At 41.8% G+C, this 18,039-nt stretch overlaps 1 protein-coding gene across 2 annotated transcripts in view; it reads right to left on the bottom strand.

Annotated features, from left to right (window-relative positions):
* DOCK8 (dedicator of cytokinesis 8) overlaps positions 1 to 18,039 on the bottom strand; it is a 193,897-nt gene that overhangs the window by 63,587 nt on the left and 112,271 nt on the right. For both annotated transcript variants that reach the window (XM_040417106.1, XM_040417107.1), the window contains 7 exons: positions 15,948 to 16,043; positions 15,335 to 15,569; positions 7,260 to 7,424; positions 6,244 to 6,404; positions 4,270 to 4,365; positions 1,525 to 1,620; positions 767 to 916 (listed from right to left, as the gene is read on the bottom strand). In XM_040417106.1, the coding sequence (XP_040273040.1) occupies positions 767 to 916; positions 1,525 to 1,620; positions 4,270 to 4,365; positions 6,244 to 6,404; positions 7,260 to 7,424; positions 15,335 to 15,569; positions 15,948 to 16,043 (999 nt within the window). The remainder of the gene's footprint in view (positions 1 to 766; positions 917 to 1,524; positions 1,621 to 4,269; positions 4,366 to 6,243; positions 6,405 to 7,259; positions 7,425 to 15,334; positions 15,570 to 15,947; positions 16,044 to 18,039) is intronic.

Genomic DNA, 18,039 nt, shown 5'->3' with positions numbered 1-18,039 from the left:
TGTTTCGGAGATGACAGATCCCCTTTAAGTTTGTACATTGGCTCAAAAACATTGGGTATTATATAAGAACTAGATCACTAACAATAATTAGTTCTAAGTCATGGTGGGAGTAATTTATTACGTGACTTGTATTTTGTATCTTTATAACCACTGTGCTCCGACAAACCAGCAGTAAAATACTTTGAGAGGACTCTTGAGCTCACGCACATAATGGAGAGGACTCCAGGAGGAGTCCTCTGAATGCATTTTGCTGCTGGTTTGTGGGAGCACAGCATCAGAATGCAAGTGATTATGATAAAAATTACATTATTGGATTCAGCATCACTTAAACTATACAATGCTTACTTTAGTTTCAGGGGTGTTTTGGACATGACAGATCCCCTTTAAGGTTATAGATTGGATCAAAAACATAAAGTGTCATATAAGAATCAGATCACTGACAATAATCAGTTCTAAGGCACAGTGGGAGGAATTTATTATGTAACTTGCCCTGTTTTTCTTTGGAAAAAAAAAAGGCGCAAATATCAGCACAATTAATATTTTTACATTTTGTACCAATCTTGCACATGGGGTCTGGTGGGGTGGGCATGGCTCCTGCGGCCTGATAGGTATATTTCCACCAGAAACGGGGAGAAATTATCATGCAAAACTATGGAAACTCACATGAATGTTTCTGGATTATGTTCTCTGCTTTGATTAACATTCCCTGTTAAATATTCCATAAATAAGCAGACATGATATGAATGCAGGGTACATTTGCACCTACCTTTACAGGTTTGCTAAGAAGCGCTCCTATTTCAGATGTCACCACAGTGACGATAGTACTTATATCATCTTTAAAACGGTTGGAGAAGCGACTTCTTCTAGGGACCTCCTGCTTGTCTACGATGTGAACATACTGAGCCATGCTTTTCACCTGGGATCGGAAACAGGAACAATGAATTCCGAAGAACTTTGTATGGGTCTTCATATGGTAATATCATAATATATATTGAAGAAGACATTCAACGAGCAGATACAGCAATCATCTGCACTTTAAATTGTAGAATAAATAGTGGTGGCACCAACAAATTTCCCCAAAATATGCAGCAGGATATTCTTGCCTGTGACTTTAAAATACATGTCTAATAATGGAACCATGTCAAGTATATGGGTATGACCACATGTGCATAAATGCTGTAGATTATCCATAGTGGAATTGCGTCCAGAAAATCCACGGCATTTAACAGTAGCAGTGACGTGGTAAATCTCCTCCAAACGCAGTGAAGAAAGCCTGCAGTGTGAAAAGACTTGCGCTGCGGGTAATTAGTCTGCATCGTGTCAATTTATGCTGCTAGTTATACCCCTAGCTTTCAAAAGCAAAGGCTGAAAGCAAAGGCTAAAAGCAGCAAAACACCCACTGTGATCCCAGAAGCAATGCCACAGCAAATACCAGCTCATTTCGGACCAGATCTGTTGCAGACTTGAGGGGTATGCCCCTACCATAATGTATAAATAGTGGGAGAGTAAGGTAAAGGATCTTACCAATAATTCAAAGAAGAACCAGGCATACTTGAAGACATTTTCCCTCACCATGTTGGTACTGACCACCATCTGCAGAGCCAGTTCCTCATGAAAGTGCTTAAACAGAATAACACAAGCAAACAAAATGTCATGCAATAAACATTACACAATTAAGCACTTACTGGTATAAGGGTACTTTCACACTAGCGTTTTCTTTTCCGGCATAGAGTTCCGTCCTAGGGGCTCTATACCGGAAAAGAACTGATCAGTTTTATCTCCATGCATTCTGAATGGATAGTAATTAGTGTTGAGCGAACTTCTGTTTTAAATTCGGCGTCTAAAGTTCGGCTTCCTGTTAGCGGAGAATCCCGATATGGATTCCGAATTCCGTTGTGGTCCGTGGTAGCGGAATCAATAATCGGCCATTATTGATTCCGCTACCACGGACCACAACGGAATTCGGAATCCATATCGGGATTCTCCGCTAACCGGAAGCCGAACTTTAGACGCCGAACTTAAAACAGAAGTTCGCTCAACACTAATAGTAATCCATTCAGGATGCATCAGGATGTCTTCAGTTCAGTCATTTTGATCAGGCAAAAGATAAAACCATAGCATGCTACGTTTTTTTTTTCCGGCGAAAAAAACTGAAGACTAGCCTGAATGCCGGATCCGACATTTTTTTCCATAGGAATGTATTAGGCCTCTTTCACACTTGCGTTGTCCGGATCCGGCGTGTACTCCACTTGCCGGAATTACACGCAAGTGTACTGAAAGCATTTGAAGACGGAACCGTCTTCCAAATGCGTTCAGCGTTACTATGGCACCCAGGACGCTATTAAAGTCCTGGTTGCCATAGTAGTAGTGGGGAGCGGGGGAGCGGTATACTTACAGTCCGTGCGGCTCCCGGGGCGCTCCAGAGTGACGTCAGAGCGCCCCATGCGCATGGATGACGTGATCCATGTGATCACATGATCCATGCGCTTGGGGCGCCCTGACGTCACTCTGAAGCGCCCCGGGAGCCGCACAGACGGTAAGTATACTGCTCCCCTGCTCCCCACTACACTTTACCATGGCTGCCAGGACTTTAGCGTCCCGGCAGCCATGGTAACCACTCTGAAAAAGCTAAATGTCGGCTCCGGCAATGCGCCGAAACGACGTTTAGCTTAAGGCCGGATCCGGATCAATGCCTTTCAATGGGCATTAATTCCGGATCCGGCCTTGCGGCAAGTGTTCCGGATTTTTGGCCGGAGCAAAAAGCGCAGCATGCTGCAGTATTTTCTCCGGCCAAAAAACGTTCCGTTCCGGAACCGAAGACATCCTAATGCATCCTGATGCATGCTGAACGGATTTCTCTCCATTCAGAATGCATTAGGATAATCCTGATCAGGATTCTTCCGGCATAGAGCCCCGACGATGGAACTCTATGCCGGAAGACAAGAACGCAAGTGTGAAAGAACCCTTAGTGCAGGATCCGGCATTCCAATGCATTTTTATGACTGATCAGGCATTTTTAAGACTAATCAGGATCCTGATCAGTCTTACAAATGCCATCAGTTGGCATACCTTTTGCTGGATCCGGCAGGCAGTTCCGGCGACGGAATTGCCTGCCGGATCACTCTGCCGCAAGTGTGAAAGTAGCCTAAGCAATACAAAATAAATCTCCTAAAGCAGAAAAATCACAGCTCAATCAATGTGTATGGGTATCACTGGTAAACCATTCTATGCCCTCAACCCACCAACTGATCTCCTATCTATCCAAAAACAAAAAAACGAGGCACCACTCCAATAGACACCCTATTCACCATCTATCGTAGTGCTGCCTCGTTTTTATGTTTTTGGATCTTTCAGTGAACCTTGTGCCTATGGTCCCAGAGGGATTGCACCCTACCGACTGTAGTGACTGTGCTGCTGTTTTTTCTTGTTTTGTTCTATCTATTTATGTATCTAATATCTATATCTATCATCTATCTAATATCTATCTATCTTATATATTGATCTAGCTATCTCATATCTATCTATCTTATATTGATCTAATATCTATCTATCTATTTATCTCTCTCATATCTACCTATCTTCCTATCTATATCTATCTATATCACACCCTCTATCTTTCTAGCAAACCATATATTCATATTCATAAAGGCACATAGAACATACTAGTCATCTATGCTCAATGAAGGAATGAATGATCATGTTCAGAATTGTTCATCTCATATCTATCCATCCATCCTTCCATCTGTCTGTCTATCTAGCTAATGTATCTCATAACCCTCTAACTTTGATTCTATCTTTCCAGCAATACATATAGAGACACATAGAAAATACTCATCATCGGTTCTCAGTGAATGAGTGATCAGGTTCAGAATTGTTCATATTCTTATTATGGGACCTATTTTAAATCAAAATGACTGTCTATGACTGATGGAAGTACTAGTAAACTGTGTCCTATTAAATAGTGTACACAATATAAACTGCAATAAGTATCTGAAACACTTTCTTTAAAGGCTCATTTGTTAGATTTACAAAAAAAAAAAAAAAGAGAAATCTGCCACGTAAAACAAATACATGGCTATTATTTACTGCTGAATGATCATGCTATTTTATTTGAAATAAATAACTAGACCTTATTATAAAATAATAAATAATCGGTATTATATGGATGCAAGATATACACATCCAGTAATAAATGTACAGGCAGCTACACTGTCATTGCTATAAGTTATAAATTATATATAATATTAGCTGAGGTATAATGTCTCACACCTTTTTACCAGACGGTCTGGTGCTGGCCATAGTGTTCTGAAGGTCATTACTGGACTCAATAAAGAAGGACATACGATTGTTGCTGCGGCCAGAAGCCTGAGGAGAATGACAATATTAGCAGATTAGTGCTCCTTATATATATTGTAGATACATATTCTATAGTTCTATGGATATCATACATGTTTCTCTGCATCGTTTACTCATGAACGCTCAGGAATCTGTCACCAGGGCTGATGTAACGTACTGCCAGGCCCCCCACTTTATCATCACTGCTGCTAACCACTAGTGGGTGATGGGGACAAGGTCCTACTTAATCAAATGGCATATTCTATGTCTATTATTTTCCTCTTCATATGAAAATTAAAAGGAAAACTTTTTATATGCCCGCCAAATTACATTGACAATTCTGTCAGATGCTCCATCAACAGATGGCAGGCTGCCATTTGAATTGGCCATAAGAAAGTAATGCCTACTCTCCTTGTGGAGAATTTCAGGCACATATCACTAAGAGATATATGCAAAGTAGTCCCTCTAAATGAAGAAAACTGTGTCTAAAGGGCAAATAACATACAATGTAACTCATTGACTAAATCCAAGCATCATAACCAACCAGATCCCATCATTTGCTGAGTAAACCACATCTCTGACTAAATAACCAGTTAGCTCTGTCGCATACAACAAAATTGTTTTAATTTGCGTGAAAAGGGCAATTCAAGATCATTCTTATAATTACCCAGGAAACATTTCCTGAAGACTTATTAGTAAGAGACTATACCCTACCTATCCACATATGACTGTCTCTGGCTATCCCTAAAAGAGAACCTGTCATAGTGTCTGATCTACAGGCAGCATGTTATAGCACAGGAGGAGCCGAGCAGATGGATATATACCGTCGTTTTGCAGGAAAAGATTCAGTATCTCATCCATTTGATCTGGGTTTAGTAGTCCAGTGGGCGGCCATTGTCACAATGGCTAATGCTTGGACAGACAATATAATCTATAGTCTTTTGATGAACTTCAGGACGTTTATTTCCTGGTGTCCGTCCCTTTGTCCAGGTGACTCACACATGACCTACAGTTTCCTAAAATATTCTCTGTATCTACTCTCACTGTAACTCATCTGAACAGAGAGAGGGCATATAAATTGCCTAATATTTACATTAAGATCAAGGTATTTTTAAAGAGGACCTGTCACCTCTCCTGTCTAAGTAAATATTTGTATTCCCCATAATATAACAAATTCTGGAACTCTTCCTCTTAGAATCCACACTGTACCATCCCTATGTTATTCCTCTTAGACATTATGAATAAAATGACAAGTTACCAGCGTGCTCTAACATACTCTCTCTCACTGTCTAATCCATGCTGCCAATGCCTTTCCGTGTAAGCACAGATCACTTTGAAATGGGCAATGCTAACACCCATTTGACAATTTATTCTTAAAATTATAGGTGGAGTAACAGAGCAACAGCACACAACAGAATTATGTTGCTTCAGAATGGTTATTTCACTGGAAACACAATTTCTTAAAGAGGACCTTTCACTTGTAAAAACAATGTGAACTAAGTATGCTGACAAATAGAGCGGTGCCCGGGGATCTCACTGCACTTACTATTATCCCCGGGCACCGCTCCGTTCTCCCGTTATGCCCTCCGGTACCTTTGCTCTGTAAGTTATAGTAGGCGGTGTCTTCCCTTGTCCTGTGGGCATCTCCTTCTCCTAGGCTGTAGCGCTGGCCAATCGCAGCGCACAGCTCACAGCCTGGGAGAAGGAGACGCCCACAGGACAAGGGAAGACACCGCCTACTATATGCCTCTATATGTCAGCATACTTAGTTCACATTGTTTTTACAAGTGAAAGGTCCTCTTTAATAAAGCATATGTGTCAAGATTGCCAACACGTCCTCTTTAAGAAGGTCATGTTAGTAAAATAGTAACCATATAAAATTCTGATCTCATGAAATGCCAGTTTCACCTTGGAGGACATGATACTTTTGACCTCTTCATCTGCACTCTGCATCCCTGCAATATCTGGATTACTTGAGCTCATTGTCCTCGACTGGGCCAGCTTAGAGCCAACAGAAGCAGCAGAGATCCGGCCAACTGTGTTGTAACGTACATCTGCCATAGTTCCACCTATAGAATTAAAATTAGACAGATAAATAGATTGATAGATAGAAGACAGATTGTACACGTCAGTGTTTATTCACACTTGAGGCAATTGCACAAAACAGCACGTAACTTTGCAGTCTTGGTGTTAATTCACACACAATGGAAAGTTCATATAACACAAGTCACCTTCATGGCAGTTCTGCCTCCAGTAGTCCATAGCAGGCTTTAGGGGGCCTGTTTCCCCAGGATGCAGCTGTCAGCCCTCCAGCACGGCGCAAAACCTCAGATCCCAAAAACAGAGACCTCTCTGCTGAGCCCAGCTGCCTATTTAAGGACAGCCAGGTGCTGCCAACACCCGGATCAGCACTTAAAGTCCGGTCCGATATTTGACCTCACCTGGCTAGAAACCAGCCGAGCCGCACATGCTGGGAGGAAAATACCTGCCTTGCCAGACACAACCCCTCTTTGTGTCACAATAGATATACTGACACATAGATAGCAGATATTGCTTCACTATAATGTGGATACATGCATATGAGATAAATAGATAGATAGATATGAGATAGACATACAGATTGATAGACAGATAGCTATGAGATAGACAGATGCCCACAACTGTATCAGTTTTGTGGTAGAGACATATGGATAGAACATGTCCTACACTTGGCCGGAAAATGCAGATCACGGACCCACTGAAGTCCATAGCTCCACAAAAAAATCGGATGCAACATGAACAATCGTATTTTGCAGATCCACAATTTGTGGACCGCAAAATACATCCGCTTGTGTGCATGAAGCCTTAGTCAAAGAATTTCATGAATGTGGAGCTAGCAAATAACCTCTAACAGAACAATCTGAATACTGACATTATGACAGTACCTGCTAAATACATGTCCTTCTGAACATCAGGAAGACGGAATACGTAATACAAATATGATGCCAGTAAGCAATTTCTTCCATGTTGGTCTTTGCTGAGTTCTTTACTGTTATGAAGGCTACTCACTATGGAAACCACTGATTCAAAGGTAAATTGGGAAAAAGTGGCTGCAAAGAGATGAGAAAATTAATTTCAAACATACAGATCAGTATTGCCATCTGCTGGTATAAGGATAAACTGCACCTTGATTTTCATACGGCAAAGTTAGTACCGTTTCACACAGTTTTTTAGTGATGTTTACTGCACTTTTGTTTTTGTTTTTTTCTGGTGTTTTTTTGCACCTTCAGTTTTTGCTCCCTTTTTGTGGTGAAAAAAAAACACCAGCTGAAGTTCTATGGGAAATATGAAATGCAGAACACATAAGCATTTTTTTGCTACTGGCATTTTTGTTTATTAGGTAGTTTTTTTTAAAAATCTTTCCTGCTTCTTTTTAAAAACACATATTGTAGCATATTTTATTCAGATATTTTTACATCTCTTTCACTATTGGGAAAAAAATGACACACAGCAATTTAAAAAAATGCCACAAGACACGCAGGTGCCCTAAGAATAAGCATGCCGTTTATCTGGTGTTTAGTGGCAGAAAACCGTGAAAAATTCATGTTTGTAAGTACCTTTATAGATGATCCAAAGAGAGGTGTTCCATAGCACTCTCCGGTAAAACCTGCAGTTTATTGATCAATACCCATACAGTGCACACAGCGATGGGCAAGACATATCAACATGCGGCTAACAGCCGTTTCGTATCTTATAACGCTTTGAAATAGTTAAAATAGTTTGGGCTGTTTGAAACGAGGATAGCTCAGGCTGGATGATAACTGCAGGGATAGACACTTTTCTCTGACTCTATACCAACTATTGGTCGACTTACTTTGAGACAGATTTTTACCTTACACCAGAATTGTGGCACAATTTTGGCGCAAAATGGCGCATCTAAGGCCCGTCCTATTTCCTGCAAAATTCTGCCTCTTTTCAATAAGCCCCGTCCCCTTGTCGGGCATGTAAAAAAACTAAAAACTGTAGAAACCTTAGATGTGCCAAATTGCGCTACTGTATACACAGTAAATCTGCGCAACTGTGTCACGGACGTTCCCGCGAAGGTGACAGGAGATCGGTGAGACTGTTAACACGTGGTTTGAGCCGACATGTTTTCCGTTTGGATCAAATGACGTCTGTGTTGTTTCTGGCGCTTGCCACACCTTCTTTTCCCAGGTGTGGCTATTAGGGTAATTTAACCTTCTCTATTTATAGTTGCTTCTCCCACAATGCTGTGCGGTTTACAGCTTCTGTTTGGACCTTTGGACAGATTGTGGTTGGATCTCGGCTGAGTTCCTGGTGCTTCCATTGCTCCTTTGAAGTTAAGTCTTTCCTTTCCCTTTTGTATTTTGTTTGGGTTCTGTGTGTTACATTTCCCTATTGTTTGTATTAGGCCTGAAGGAGACTCCTGTTCGTCCTTCCTTTTGGAGGAACATGTAGTCTTGTCCCTGCCATTAGTACCAGGGTCCTATAGGGCTAAATAGGACTCTAGGTATTCCTGCGTATGGACTCACCTACCCTTGGGGTCTGTTCATACTGGTAGTCAGTCAGGATTTTGGTTAGGGTTTTCACTAGGTGGTGTCCATTTTCCTTCACTAGTTCTCAGGCTTGATTCCCTGTTCCCCCCTTCCCTCCTATGCTCGGTGTGGTGTTTCCCTCCCACACCGAAGCGTGACATTATAAACCGCCAAAATCTTCACTTTTTGTTTGTTTGTGTGCAGCCATGGATCATATTGCTGCACTGGCAGGTCAGCTGCAAGGGCTATCTTTGGAGGTAGGTGACCTCCGCACGACCGTCTCACAGATGCAGAGATCACAGGCTGTTGGTCCTGGTGGTAATGAAGGAGACCAGGCCTATCTGGAGCATAAAATTGCCCTCCCGGACAGATTTTCTGGGGGACTTGATAATTTCATTTTCTTTAGGGAGGCGTGAAACTGTATTTTAGGCTACATCCACACTCATCTGGGGATGAGAAACAGTGAGTCGGTGTGGTTATTTCCTTGCTTAAGGGGGATGCACAGTCATCGGCTTTTTCTCTGCTGACCGGATCGCGGTCTCTCCGGTCAGTAGATAAAATTTTCGAAGCTTTGGGTCTTATCTATGATGATCTGGATCGGACCTCTCTAGCCGAAACCAAGCTGCGCGGCCTTCGTCATGGTGATCGTTCCACTGAGATTTATTGCTCTGAGTTTAGCAGGTGGGCTACGGATACGGAGTGGAACGATCCTGCTCTCCGTAGCAAGTTTTGTCAAGGGTTATCAGAGAGGCTGAAGGATGCTTTGGCCTTTCATGAAACCCCAGTGTCTCTGAAGGCTGCTATGTCTCTTGCTATACGCATTGATAGACGCCTGAGAGAGAGATCCACTCTCAGGACCTATTATCACATGTTGTATCGTCCTCCTCTGACACTTTGGTTGAAGCTACTCCTGGGTTTATGTCTGGGGACAAACCCATGCATTTAGGGGAAGCTACTGCTGGATCCGCTTATAAGCATACTAGTAATAGGAAGGGAGTGTGTTTTTTCTGCGGACAGAAGGGACATTTTATCAGAGTATGTCCATACATTCAACGGTAAAAAGAAAAAAGATGGACATTTAATTCCCATCTGACTCTTGGAGGGGGTGACAGGAGAGTCAGAAAATGTGCATTTGTCTTTGACTGATAGTACCCGATTTCTCCTGACTGCTGAGTTGGCGCTACAGTCAAAAACGGTGGGGATTGAGGTGTTTGTCGACAGCGGGGCTGGGGTGAACCTGATTGATGCTTAGTTTGTCCGTATGCGCGGGTTGTCACTGAGTGCATTAGAAAAAAACATTTCCGTTTTTGCTATTGATTCTGCACCTCTAACTCAGAAGTCTGTTTAGGACTAAGTGTCAGCCTGTAGTACATGTGCACGCGCTAAGGTGACACATATTAGGCGTTCCGGATCTCTACTTCCGTTGCCTATTCCGTCCAGACCATGGACTCACTTATCCAAGGATTTTATCACTGATCTACCTAATTCTTCAGGAAAGACAGTTATTATGGTGGTAGTTGATCGTTTCAGTAAAATAGTGCACTTTATAGAGTTGCCGGGCCTACCTAATGCTAAAACACTTGCACAAGTGTTTGTTGACAACATTGTGAAACTGCATGGCATTCCCTCTGACGTGGTCTCGGATTGTGGGACTCAGTTTGTTTCCAGATTCTGGAAAGCGTTCTGTACTCGACTGGGGGAACAACTGTCCTTTTCTTCGGCTTTTCATCCTCAGTCGAACGGACAGACGGAGCGCACTAATCAGAGTCTGGAGACTTACTTAAGATGTTTTGTCTCTGAAAACCAGGAGGAGTGGTCTTCATTTTTGTCTTTGGCAGAGTTTGCCATAAATAATCGTAGACAGGAATCCACTGGGCAGTCGCAGTTTTTGGGGGCATATGGGTTTCACCCGCAGTTTGGCACATTTTCTGGTTGAGATACTTCTGGTATCCCTGAGGAGGAACGTTTTTCGTCATCATTGTCATCTATATGGCGGAAAATTCAAGATAACTTGATGAATATGGGCAACAAGTATAAACGTGTGGCTGACAGGAAACATATGAAAGGTCCGGACCTACAGTCAGGTCCATAAATATTGGGACATCAACACAATTCAAAGATTTTTGGTTCTATACACCACCACAATGGATTTGAAATGAAACAAACAAGATGTGCTTTAACTGCAGACTGTCAGCTTTAATTTGAGGGTATTTACATCCAAATCAGGTGAACGGTATAGGAATTACAACAGTTTGCATATGTGCCTCCCACTTTTTAAGGGACAAAAAGTAATGGGACAGAATAATAATCATAAATCAAACTTTCACTTTTTAATACTTGGTTGCAAATCCTTTGCAATCAATTGCATCCTGCAGTCTGGAACGCATAGACATCACCAGACGCTGGGTTTCATCCCTGGTGATGCTCTGCCAGGCCTCTACTGTAACTGTCTTCAGTTCCTGCTTGTTCTTGGGGCATTTTCCCTTCAGTTTTGTCTTAAGCAAGTGAAATGCATGCTCAATCGGATTCCGGTCAGGTGATTGACTTGGCCATTGCATAACATTCCACTTCTTTCCCTTATAAAACTCTTTGGTTGCTTTTGCAGTATGCTTTGGGTCATTGTCCATCTGCACTGTGAAGCGCCGTCCAATGAGTTCTGAAGCATTTGGATGAATATGAGCAGATAATATTGCCCGAAACACTTCAGAATTCATCCTGCTGCTTTTGTCAGCAGTCACATCATCAATAGATACAAGAGAACCAGTTCCATTGGCAGCCATACATGCCCACGCCATGACACTACCACCACCATGCTTCACCGATTAGGTGGTATACTTAGGATCATGAGCAGTTCCTTTCCTTCTCCATACTCTTCTCTTCCCATCACTCTGGTACAAGTTGATCTTGGTCTCATCTGTCCATAGGATGTTGTTCCAGAACTGTGAAGGCTTTTTTAGATGTCGTTTGGCAAACTCTAATCTGGCCTTCCTGTTTTTGAGGCTCACCAATGGTTTACATCTTGTGGTGAACCCTCTGTATTTACTCTGGTGAAGTCTTCTCTTGATTGTTGACTTTGACACACATACACCTACCTCCTGGAGAGTGTTCTTGATCTGGCCAACTGTTGTGAAGGGTGTTTTCTTCACCAGGGAAAGAATTCTTCGGTCATCCACCACAGTTGTTTTCTGTGGTCTTCCAGGTGTTTTGGTGTTGCTGAGCTCACCGATGCGTTCCTTTTTTTTAAGAATGTTCCAAACTGTTGTTTTGGCCACGCCTAATGTTTTTGCTATCTCTCTGATGGGTTTGTTTTGTTTTTTCAGCCTAATGATGGCTAGCTTCACTGATAGTGACAGCTCTTTGGATCTCATCTTGAGAGTTGACAGCAACAGATTCCAAATGCAAATAGCACACTTGAAATGAACTCTGGACCTTTTATCTGCTCATTGTAATTGGGATAATGAAGGAACAACACACACCAGGCCATGGAGCAGCTGAGAAGCCAATTGTCCCATTACTTTTGGCCCCTTAACAAGTGGGAGGCACATATGCAAACTGTTGTAGTTCCTACACCGTTCACCTGATTTGGATGTAAATACCCTCAAATTAAAGCTGACAGTCTGCAGTTAAAGCACATCTTGTTTGTTTCATTTCAAATCCCTTGTGGTGGTGTATAGAGCAAAAAAATTTAGAATTGTGTCGATGTTCCAATACTTATGGACCTGGCTGTAAGAGTGGGTGATTCTGTGTGACTGTCTACAAGAAACATTAAGTTGAAGGTACCTTCTTGGAAGTTGGGTCCAAGATTTATTGGTCCATATAAGATCACTGCCATTATTAATCATGTAGCTTTTCATCTTGAACTCCCCCAGGCCCTGAAAATTCATAATGTGTTTCATAAATCTTTGTTGAAGAGATATGTTGAACCTTTGGAGCCATCTTCCTTGCCACCCGCTCATGTCATGGGGGACAGTAGTTAGGAATTTCAGATCACCAAGATAATTGACTCTCGCGTTCTCTGTAGATCTCTTCAGTATCTTGTTCACTGGAAGGGTTATGGACCAGAGGAGAGGATGTGGGTACTGGCATCTGACGTGAATGCCAGTCGTTTGGGGATAGCTTTTCACAGGTCTCACCCGGATAAGGTCGGTCCTGGGTGTCTGGAGGTGTCTCATCCTTAGAAGAGTGGGGGAACGGTGGGGGGTTCTGCGACAGGTGGCAGGAGATCAGTGAGACTGGCAACACATGGTTTGATCTGACATGTTTTCCGTTTGGACCAAATGATGACTGTTTTTTCTGGTGCTTGCCACACCTTCTTTCCCCAGGTGTGGCAATTAGGGTAATTTATCCTTCTCTATTTATAGATGCTTCTCCCACAATACTGTGCGGTTTATAGCTTCTGTTTGGACCTTTGGATAGATTGTGGTTGGATCTCAGCTGAGTTCTTGGCATTTCCATTCCTTTGAAGTTAAGTCTTTCCTTTCCATTTTGTATTTTGTTTGGGTTCTGTGTGTTGCATTTCCCTATTGTTTGTATTAGGCCTGAAGGAGACTCCTGTTCGTCCTTTCTTTTGGAGGAACATGTAGTCTCATCCCTGCCATTAGTACCAGGGTCCTATAGGGCTTGATAGGACTCTAGGTATTCCTGCGTATGACCTCACCTACCTTTGGGGTCTGTTCATACTGGTAGTCAGTCAGGATTTTGGTTAGGGTTTTCACTAGGAGGTGTCCATTTTCCTTCCCTAGTTCTCAGGCCTGATTCCCTGTTCCCCCCTATGCTCGGTGTGGTGTTTCCCTCCCACATCGAAGCGTGACAAACTGTTGTAATAGATAATATGAAGATATGTTGCTAAAATCCACTGATGCTTCATAAACTTGGGCTAGTGTAGATGTACATTGTATTATAGTCGTTTCCTAATTCTTACTACAGGTTTTAGTAACACCTTAAAGGGGATTTTCAGTAGAAAAAATATATATGTATACTGTAACTGTTTAGAATGCTGTAGAAAAATGAAGTAAGCCATGCTCACCAAATCCCCAGTACTCCCACTCCATCCCTGCCCGGTTTCCAGCTCCTCTCTACTTCCTGGTCCAGAGATGATGTGTTGACACAGGGGCATGTGACCACAGCAGCCAATCACTGGCTGTGGCAGGTTACCCACCGCTACTACCTCAGAATTCCCTAATCTAATATATAATTTTATTTATTTTTTTAAACCAGATGACCTAATTAAGAATAAAAAGTTGGCCATAATGTTATCATTGTTATCATCCATTGTTTCCACTATAAAGTAAAATCTGATCAACCATTTAAAAAGATAAAAATGGAATTGGTAATTCATTGCAAACACGAATCCCCATTCTATACACACAGTAAGGAGATGAGATGGCATAGAGGTCGGATCCTTTGCTGTAGACTAGAGCAGTGTTTCCCAACCAGTGTGCCTCCAGCTGTTGCAAAACTACAACTCCCAGCAGCCTTTGGCTGTGCGGGCATGCTGGGAGTTGTAGTTTTGCAACAGCTGGAGGCACACTTGTTGGGAAACACTGGACTAGAACACTCACTGTGGGCCCATCTGTAATACATCTCCCCCTGGATCAGCCATGTGCAGTTTTTATCCACCAATATTGGTTGGTTTTTCAGACATAGGGTCTGTGGCAGGACAGTTAATACATTATAAACTGCGTGTTTCCATGGTTACGACCACCCTGCAATCCAGCAGTGGTGGTCGTACTTGCACACTGTAGGAAAAGGCTTCAGCCTGGCGGCAGGGACTGTGGGAGTGCACCTAGGTACACCTGCAAAGGGGCTCCCATCCTTATCACCTTGTATTTGTGCTGCAGTGGTGGCCGTAACCCCTGGAAATGCACAGTGTTTAATGCCATGTGAAGATGAATCAAGCCAGCAAACAAAGCAATATGGACAATCACAATACAGGTGAAACTCGAAAAATTAGAATATCGTGTAAAGTTCATTTATTTCAGTAATGCAACTTAAAGGTGAAACTAACATATGAGATAGACTCATTACATGCAAAGCGAAATATTTCAGGCCGTTATTTGGTATAATTTGGATGATTATGGCTTACAGCTTATGAAACCCCAAAGTCACAATTTTGAGGTACCCTTTGCTCAGGGGGTATGGATTAATTACTGACTAGAGTGTGACACTTTGAGCCTAGAATATTGAACCCTTTCACAAAATTCTAATTTTAAGCTGCATTAATGCAATTCCTTTTACTTTGCATTACTGAAATAAATGCACGATATTCAAATTTTTCGAGTTTCACCTGTACATTATTAGTAAGTGGCTTGTATTAACTTTATCTACATGATAAATGCCATTTGCTGAAGAGAGAAAATCCTTTAAAAGGGATTGTCCAGCTGAGACAAACTATTTAACTTTCAGTATTCGACAACCACTTAGTTCCAGAGGTGTATTTTCTAAAACTAATTAGTAGGACTTACCGGTTTGTCCTCCAATCACCATAGGTTGCACTGTAAGATGAAAGAGTTTGTCTAAAGCAAGATGGAGGAAAAGCACCAATGGTTCTAGTCTGGAGGAACTTAGTTGAATTATGCTCAGTTTAAGCTCATGCTCTAAAGAGTTTTCTGTGATCTTTTGATCCAAGACTCGGATGGGGAAAGTCACAGGACCTTCCAGTGCATGGCAGAGAATGAGGAATTTCTCCAAGTAGTTGTCCTGAAAATATAGAGAATATTTATCAGTCTAGTCCAAAGCCATTAGTACGGCTCTGACGTGAGTCTACACATCAATTACTGTTGTGGCTACAGATGCAAAACTTCCTTTGATCATATGGATGCATCACCTCCAGAGAGCGGCCAATATGAATACAATAAATGCAAGGAAACACAAGCCCCTTACCCTAACCTGCTGCTGCAGACCTAATTTTAGAATAGTCAATAGTTATATACTAATTGTAGATAGATAGATAATAGATAAATTGATAGATAGACAGATAGATAGATAGATAATGGGTAGATAGGAGATAAGAGATAGATAGATAGATAGATAGATAGATAGATAGATAGATAGATAGATATTAGAATGACATGATACCTGGGTATGCACTGAAGAGACGGCCTGCACTTTTACATTAAACACTCCCTTGTGCCCTTCAACCCATTTAACAGGTGTGGGCTGCGCTGGTAATTTCTGTAAAGAATGCAAAAAGTATAAACCACAAATACATTTGAATTAATAAAATTATACACTTTCAAGTAAATCGTCACTTACTGTATATGTGGAACTAATAATTATAATTATATATAGTTCTAGTAATTAAAGGGTTGTAAGTTCAGTAGCAACTTACCAATATATAATATTCTGCACCACCAATATACAATATATATTCTTTCCTGTCATGGCCAAATCTTCCATGGACCCTTATGCTTCATATGCGTGGAGTATAGGGCATGTGAAGCAGGAGCATACGGCCTCAAAGCAGTGGAGTAGGAACTGAGGGGGGCAGGGGTGGAGGCCTGGCTCTGAACTTCTTCTTCTTTTCCCAATATGAATAAACTGCATTTTTATGTAGCCATCACTAAGGGGAGTTTAGTGCAAAAGAGATGATTATAGCTTCCATTGCAGACAATGGTAACTGTATATATTCCTAGGCACTGAGCTCTCCCTAGGGGTAGCTGCAGACAATCAGCTTTGTGAATAAGTGAAGCAGGAGATTTATCAATGTGTTTATGCCAGTTGCCTGGTGTAAATATACTAATATACTGAGAAATATGGTGTTCAAAATGAGCACTATATTTTGGAAGCACCTGGGTCCACCTTTACTGACACAGAATTGGATAAAGTAGGTGAGGCCGAGGGTGACCTTTTTTATTAAATTTTTTTAATTAAAATTTCTTCTGCTTAATGAAAAAGAACATAAATTCATCAAAAATCTTGGGCGTTGCCCTTTGGAAAATTGATGGTGCAGTGGGGTCCATACCCAGTTTTCTATGTGGCCCTATGAGATCTGTTTATGCCCGTGCTTCAGGTCCTATGCACAATGCAGTGCATGCTCATGGACAACAATGTGATATAGAACTGCGTCTATAATACTGGCCAAACACTTCTAGTATGAAGCCACCCACCAAGGCTTCCACATTCAGTAACACAGTATTCTGGTACAGCTACTATTACAATATACCTTGCTGCACCACAAGTAAGCAAGACTTTATGGGGATGGAAAGTTTACCTTAAAGCAGGCAAAAAATGATTTTTCAGTTTTTGCCTGGCGATCTCCTATAAAATTTTCTGCGTAATTGACCATTTCATCTAATTACTTTTGCCACATGCTGTGCTCACCTGAACACAACAACGAGTTACACAGGCACATAGAATGGACCATGGTGGAACATTGTCAGGTGCTGGTTTGCAGGCACAGTGGCTCCTAGGTTCCCTTCTCCATTGACTATGTTCCCACTGTATACAGATTCGATGTGGCTGTGAAGACAGAATGGGGGTGTTGTATAGCGCAGGGCTGGATGAATCAGAATGAACCTGACATCTAGATTCTAGTGACTAAAGATGTTATCCAGTCAAATTTGAGAGTCATGTACTTGTTACTGTTGCAACCCTGGAGCGGTTTGGGCCATCAAAGATCTCAGTAACAACCAGGAGTGGAATATGTGCCAGATTTCCCTGTTAAAGAACATTGTGTGAACAGCCCCTTAGGTTTTAGGATTTCCTGTTGTTTGCAAACCGTATAAGATACATTTCAGAGATTTCTGGAGACACAGTCCCAACAGTAGAAAATACTGTGGCTGAAGAAATAGGCTCCTGAATACACAAGCTGCTGGAGTCAAATAGTTTCAACTGGAGAACAGACCACAAGGGTGCAGATATCCGAGTCTGCCAATGCCTTATTCCAGATTTAAGTCCTGCACCTTCTCAATATACATGATATAGTAATATGATGCACTCCTAGGAAATTTAGATTGGTGTCTTAGAAGTGCACTGGAGTAAAGTATACCCAACTTAAAAAGCAGCGTAGGCCTCTGAATAAATTTGGTGAATCTTCTGCTGGCAGTCCTTGTGCTAGAAAGCAAGCTATGGGATAGCAAATTGGCACCAGAAAATTGGCCTTCAGTGTTTAAGTTCCCCCTTTAATGCATTAGATTACAGGACAGTCATTTTCAAAGTGCAAGGAATT

The sequence above is a fragment of the Bufo bufo genome, chromosome 2, assembly GCF_905171765.1.
Source record: "Bufo bufo chromosome 2, aBufBuf1.1, whole genome shotgun sequence".
NCBI classification, from domain to species: Eukaryota; Metazoa; Chordata; class Amphibia; order Anura; family Bufonidae; genus Bufo; species Bufo bufo.
This window is presented reverse-complemented; position numbering and strand designations above follow the sequence as displayed.